Source organism: Clarias gariepinus, chromosome 15 (genome assembly GCF_024256425.1).
Source record: "Clarias gariepinus isolate MV-2021 ecotype Netherlands chromosome 15, CGAR_prim_01v2, whole genome shotgun sequence".
NCBI lineage: Eukaryota > Metazoa > Chordata > Actinopteri > Siluriformes > Clariidae > Clarias > Clarias gariepinus.
In genome coordinates, this window is record NC_071114.1 from 2,020,020 (window position 1) to 2,027,500 (window position 7,481).

The following is a 7,481-nucleotide window of genomic DNA, read 5'->3' on the forward strand; positions in this document are numbered from 1 at the left end:
TCTAAAAGCGACAACTAAAGAAGCAAACACAGGATTCATGCATTTTTCAGTAAAGGCTTCATCCTGGTCAGGGTCTGCTGTCAAGTCCTTATTCAGCACAACATGAATAGAAACACCAAGTCTGTATTAATAGAGTGACAGGTGTAGAGGCCACGCCTACTGTCATAAGTAAAAGTTAGTGATTCTTTTCTAAGTCTGTGTGTTTTTGTGTAAAAATGTAATAAACATCATCTGAACGTAGTGGGTCTCAGTATGACAACTGCAGGGTCACAAAATCTGAACAAACCACATGACTTCCTGTAGACAGATGAGACCAAAGTGGAGTTGTTTGTCTTAACGCCCAGCGACATGTTCAGCAGCATTTCAGCAGAAACTTCTCAGACCCCACTGTCAGGCACGGGGGTGTAGGGGTGATGATCAGGGCTCGTTATTACAGCTACAGGACCTGGGCACCTTACAGTCACTGAGTCGACCTCGAACTCCTCCTGTATACCAGAGTATTCTAGAGACTAATGTGAGGACGTCTGTCTGACAGATGAAGCTTGGGAGACACTGGGTCATGCAACAGGACAACGATCAGAATCAAGGTTCTGGAATGGCCTAGTCAAAGTCCAAGCCTTAACGCACCTGAGATGTTGTGGGAAGACCTGAGCTGTGCATAAGTAAAGGCCCAAAAAACCTCAATCAACTGAAGCGATATTATAAAGAGGAATGAACCAATACCATGTGAGAGACTGATAAAGTCCTACAGGAAACCATTACTTCAAGTTATTGCTGCAAACGGTGGATCTACAAGCGATTGAATCATGGAGTATTTAGTATTGCCAACATGTCTTTTTTCGTTTCTGTTCACTCTCACTCACTCATCTTCTATACCGCTTCATCCTGTATTCAGGGTCGTGGGGGGTGGGGCCTATCCCAGGGGGCTTAGGGCACGAGGCGGGGTGCACCCCCCTGGACAGGGTGCCAAACCATTGCACACACACACATACACTCACACACTCATCCACACAACACAGGTCATTTGGGAATGCCAATCAACCTAACCTACGTGTCTTTGGACTGTTGGAGGAAACCGGAGTACCCGGAGAAAACCCACCAAGCACGGGGAGAACATGCAAACTCCATGCACACAGAGACGGGAATCGAACCCGTTTTGGTTTAATTTTTGTCAAATAAATAACATCGAAAAAAGTTGGCAAATGTTGTTCAGCTGAGGTTGTATTTGCTGAATACTGAGACCCGCTAAGATCAGATGATTTTTATTATGCATTTTATACATGCATCTATACCTTAAAGGGGGTACTAACTTTTGCACATGACTGAGTGCTAAAGTGGCAGGTGTAGAGGCCACACCCTCAGCTGACTTGATGTTTTGTTTGTAAAATGAACTCTGATGGTATTTGTTAGTAAAAAAAACTGAGCAAATTATTTCATCCAAACTCAGACCGTCATGAGATGTCAGATTAATATTTAAAGCTGCTCACACACGACACATCTTATGATGAAATACATTAGAGATATTTTAAAAACAAGGATGAAGAGGGCGGTGCTGCTGCTGCGGTGGGCGAGGAGGGGGAGGAGGTGTGGGGTTATAAGCTGCTGTCCCACACCGAGTGGTCTATACACACACACACACACACACACACACACACACAGCACAGTTCTGCAGAGTGACTGAAAGAAGACAGGATTAATCTGATCTTGAAGAAGAGGAGAAGTTAGAGTGATGGCAGTAAACCCACAGCACCTGCACCTGGCTGAAGTCACTGCGGCTCACTTCATCACCGTGTGGGAACGCTACGACCGGCACGGTGAGTTCTGCGGCGACACACACACACACACACACACACACACACAGCAGCCACGCACCGGTCACTAACTTAATGTTAATACTTTAATAATGTATTCATGTGAGTCTGTAAAACTGGGTAAATCAAACTGTATATAAATAAACTACCAGGCAAAGTAGTTTTTCTTTTTCACAGTCGTACACCGATAGAAATGCTGAGCGTGTTTCTATAACTACAGGACTAAGCATAATAATAATAATAATAATAATAATAATGAATTATAGACCATTAAATACTTTTTATTTACAGGATTTTTTTCATTAATTAAGTTCGTCTCTCAGGACGCTGACTTTGCAGACACGGCAGAAATCCTTATCTTCCATGGACACGCCTGAGGAACTCAAAGTGGGAGATGAAATATTCATACATGTTGTGTGTGTGCGTGTGTGTGTGTGTGTGTGTGCACGCTTGTAATACGGAGCCCGTCAAGCGTGACTGATAAGAACGAAATCGAGTTCCTAAAGGTGGATTTAATTAGTTTGAGAGTATTTTATTATAGAGTGCATGATGAGTTGAGTGAAAGGCAGGGAATCCTCACATTCTACTAACATCTACTGTATAAACACTGAGAGTCGTAGTGAGTTAACCACAAGTCTCATGGTGATAATAACTGCACACGGATCACGGCTGTGATCACGAATTGGGAAATTCCGCAAAAGCCTTTTATTCTCCTTATGAATTGACAAATGATCTAAATGACACATTGAAGACGTTTGTCATTTAGTAAATATATTAATATTCATGTTGATGCAGCAGGTAATTGGAAGGGATCTGGGGATTTCCAGAATGGAAGAAGAAAGGTTTAACATGATAATTCCCTCATGTGTGGACCTTCTGATGGAAATATGAGACTTTCTTACAAATTTAGATTATGTATTAGTAATTGTCGTGCATGCTTATAAATATACTAATATATGATCTAAATAATTTCTGCTCTCTTAGGAAACGGTTTTATTAAAGGAAAGGACCTGGGGAATTTTTTCAGGGAGCTGGAGGCAGCGCTCAGGGGAACCAGCACGGTGAGTATCGACTGTAACACACTTCACACACAGGAATAGAACTGAAGTTTACACCACATCGTCTTTATTCTGATCTCTCGAAGTTTATCAGGCAACACTGAAGTGCACCGAGTTAGCATTTGCTGCCCAGGACTAGCATCACTCTTAATCCAAACCGTGTTGAAATGTTCCTTATCTCAATCCCATGTGCTTACAACAGAGCTAAACGCTATATTATCAGCCCTGATGGAGTATCTGACGGTTGGGAGGAAGACCTCTCTATAATGGGTTCCACCATCTTGTGAACTCTACTGTAAATAGTTCCCTTTTACAATTCCACAATCCCAGCTTCTATTAAAAGCATCTGCATTGGAAACCGTTTCCCGTTCTTGGTGTTACTCCACGTGAGTATTTCACTCGGAGGTCCCTGTGATAGACTCCAGGATAAGGGAAGTGAAAATGGATGGATGGATACTTGACAGTGATCCTCTGGCAGTGCTGGGAATGTGAACTTAATATCTGGTATTCGTGGTGTATCTGATGGTGTAAATCTTCATATTTGTGTTTTAAGGATTCTGCAAACGGAGCTCTGAAAGAGAAGATTCAGGACTTCTTGAAGAAATTTGAAAAGGACGCTGAGGAGAAGATTGAGATGTCCGAGGTACGACGTGACCGATTCTGAACTTTCCTGAGAAAGTTTCTAAATCTTATTAAACGTATGAGGTGAAACCACGATTTTAACCCCGCATGAATAAAACATTAAGGAAATCTCTGGCAATATCACACATGGCTCAGCTCCATTAAACAGGAGTGATTGTATAGATCGGACTTTATATTGTCGTTATTGATTTTCTTTCAGAACAGAGTACGGTATGGCTTTATAAATAAATGTGCACTGATGGGGTTCATATCATCCTGGCCATCTACTGTAAAGAAAACAAAGATTAAAGTATCGATCAGCAGTGAGCATCAGATGATGAATACAAACAGCGTTAGCGTTATGATATGGAGACGCTTTATTTTCTAGAGGAACAGGAAGGAGGACAAGCTACAGTACATGTGCATGACCACTGTGATCTACACAGACAAGTGTGTGACTGACACCGTGATGTTAGTATTATTGAGCTGTGCACTCAGATTAATACGCCTGTTAAAGGTACAGTAAATGTTACAGCAAAGGAAAATGTTTCATTGTTAGCGTATTTAATTATAATATAATATAATTAATATAATATAATATAATATAATATAATATAATATAATATAATATAATATAATATAATATAATATAATATAGATTTATATTCAGTGTAATGTTCTCTATGTATTGTTTGTGTGTAGCACTAAAAGCCTGGAATTACTAATAAAGTAAACTAACTGAAGAACCTGAAGAACAGCCCCATTAATAACACTGAGGCTTGGTGTCCCGTCGGCGGTTAAACGAGGCTAAGCAGTTACTCAGCCTGCAGTGCCCGGGGATATATACAGTGCTGTGAAAAAGTATTCAAAAATGTAAAAAAGATTTTTTATTAATTCATTAATTCATTCATTAATTTATTTCGCATATTTATTGCAAAAACATATATTTTAAATGATTGAGATCACAGAATATTTGGAACACTCTCTCTCTCTCTCTCTCTGGATGCCATTTCTGCCCCCAGTCTCTTTCTTATTAATAAATCATGAACACTGACCTTAACTTCTCCCAAAGTCTTAGAAATGTCTCTGTAACCCTTTCCAGACTGATACTTTGTTTCTCACTTGAACTTCTTACATACTGTTGCTTTTTGAGATCTTTTTAACCGTACTTCACTTAGTCACACAGGTTCTATTTAAGTGATTTCTTGATTCAGCAGGTCTGGCAGTTATCAGGCCTGGGTGTGGAAAGTAAAGTTTTTCCTTTAATAAATTATAATTTAAAAACTGTATTTACTCAGATTATCTTTGTATAATATAAAATTAGATTGATGATCTCAAGCATTTAAATGTGACAAAGATGCAAAAAAAAGGAAAACAGGAAGGGGCAAATACTTTTTCACGGCACTGTATAAATTGATTGTGTGCAAGTCTCTTGACTGTAACATGTGGGCAAGTTCAAGGGCTGATATTGTAACAAACTCGCTACTATTTATATTAAAACAACAGCTAGCCGTTAGCAGAAATCAGGAGTGACAGAGAACATTATGGCACTAGAAGTGCTTTCACCAAACAGACTGAGCTCATCTGTACGCTTTACTTAGCAAAACATGTCCATTAGAGATAACAGTTCACTACGAACATGAGATAGTAATCTAGCATCATTTAGCTTGTATTTTTGTTCATGCGGTCTAACTAGCACTCATTACATCATCAAACTAATCCTTATATTCTCAGTTGGACAGTCGATACTGGTCTGATCAATTATATTACTGTATAATATATTACTGTAAATCCCATATACATTTTGTGATTAAATAATAAAAATAATAATATAATATACTACTACCCACTCACCACTACGCCTGGATTAACAGCTTTTTACTCCAGTTTGTGAATTGGGGTCACTGGTTAAAGCAGATAGCGAGTGGACAGATGAGGTTACTGATGTGCAAAAACAAAACCCACTAATCCAGAAAGAGATTGCATGTCTCGCTCCACTTCCCTGTTTTTCCCTTCATCTCTCGTGCTCCACATGGATGCGTTTCCTCATGAGCGTGTCTCACACCGCCGTCCGGACCACCAACGCTGCACACCTTCAGTTATTCATTTATTTATTTATAACGCGTACTCGTCCAGTCAGGACTGATTATGAGTCCCAGTCCCAATACTGGAAGGGATGGGAGATATACAGGAAGCTAATCTCACGCCTTTTTTTAGGGGGGGGATTTTTTCCCCCCCAGATTTTCCCCTTAAATTTAGTCGTGTCCAATTCCTCCCCGTCACTAGGGGGCTCCCTCATTAGGGCTACTACTACCACTCAGTCAGGAGAGGCTGAAGACCGTACACAGACTGAGCTCACGTGAGCAGAGTTCTACTGAAGACTAGCATGTGTTTCCTCCAAACTACGTGACGCCAGCCGAACTGCTCGCTCACACACCGTTGGGGGCGACGTAAGGAGGAAAGCGCTAGCCGCCCCTTCCGCGTGCGCGAGCTCACAGACGCCCCTGATTGGCTGTAGAGCCGTGATTAATGTGGGAGCACTGAGTACCTCTCATCCCTCCCCCCTGAGAGAGCTCGGCCAATCAGCTCCCTCTAGACCTCCGGCTGCGAGAGGTTACAGCATCACCCGGGAATCGAACCAGCGATCTCCGGACTTTACCACTGCGCCACTCGGAGGCCACTTTCACTCTATTTTAACCAGAAACCGGTTTAAGACAGCGTGGGGAAACCTGTGGTGGGCGTTAGTGTTCATTTTCTTAGCTATGTTCAATTTTAGTCTTAGTCTCAGTCCCCGGATAAATGTCCCTAATAGTTTTCATCATATTTAGTCAATCTTATCATATTTTTTAGTCAAGTTTTAGTCAATGAAAACATAAGATTAGGGAGGAGTTATGTCTCTTCTCCATATCATCCCCACCTCCTCCTTCAACATAGGGTAAAGGTAGGATACTAGGATAAGGTAAGAGGAGACGATGGAGGAAGGGAAGTGTGTAGGAGAGGGTGAGTGTCAGGACTATAAGATAATTATACATTTATACTCTGTTTATATTCTCCACATTAATTCAGTGTCAGAGACGTTGTTAAGCATAATAACATATTTCAACATAATAAAATATTATACTGTATAATCAGCTTAGAGCATCTGGGGATTAGTGTAGGGAGTCACACACCCACACACACACACACACACGCACACACACACACGTCCTGATTTCCTTGCCACTGGACCTCCTGGTCTGTGATATAGATGAGACATTCAGGTGTCAGGACGTCACTGCAGGGTGTTTGTGTGAGTCTCTGGTGTCCCATCCATCAGGGCTGCCATGTGTTACAGGAATGCGGGATAAGATCGGGTGAGGACGTGCCAGGACCGACGGCAGGCTGTGTGACAGATGGGTTCGAGGCAGATTTTGTGAAGATTACGCTGTATTTGTACATTATTTGGTATTAATAATGTGATTCTGTTGAGGATTATAAGGGCTTGTGTTAAACCCCTGACCTTCCCCGTGATCCTGATCTATCTCCAATTTATCCGTGCATCATGGTGCAGGAACAGTTAACACACAGCGCAGTGTGTATCCATGTGGAAGCTGATGGGTTAAAGAGGGATTCAGATGTATGTTTAATGAACGAATCTGTAATTATAACGACGCTTGACATCTCACCACTATGATGGTGGTCTTACTTCGCTCCAGTGACCAGCGGCGTGTGTCCTCAGAGCCCTGGACATGTGTGTTAGGCTGAGTGAACATCATCACGTGAGCAGAGTTCTACTGAACGATCTACACGAGTGAAGCTCTTACTGTATAGAGGGAATATTCACGTGGAACCGCACGTGAGGTGACTGAGACTCAGGAGTCTATAAAAAGGGTAGAGAGGCAGCCGGAGAGCTTCACTAGAACATGAGGGAGAAATGAAGGCGTTATCAGCCTCTGTGAAGACCATGGAATGAGTGTCCTGAAGTTCTGCACCATCAGTGAATCTACGTGTA

The 7,481-nt window shown here is 41.7% G+C and overlaps 1 protein-coding gene across 1 annotated transcript in view; it reads left to right on the forward strand.

The window, feature by feature from the left end:
* Positions 1-1,665: 1,665 nt before the first annotated feature.
* Positions 1,666-7,481, forward strand: part of LOC128543237 (calretinin-like) — a 14,144-nt gene continuing 8,328 nt past the window's right edge. Inside the window, exons 1-3 of the mRNA XM_053513603.1 lie at positions 1,666-1,814; positions 2,796-2,872; positions 3,423-3,512. Coding sequence (XP_053369578.1) covers positions 1,730-1,814; positions 2,796-2,872; positions 3,423-3,512 — 252 coding nt within the window. The 5' untranslated portion in view covers positions 1,666-1,729. The remainder of the gene's footprint in view (positions 1,815-2,795; positions 2,873-3,422; positions 3,513-7,481) is intronic.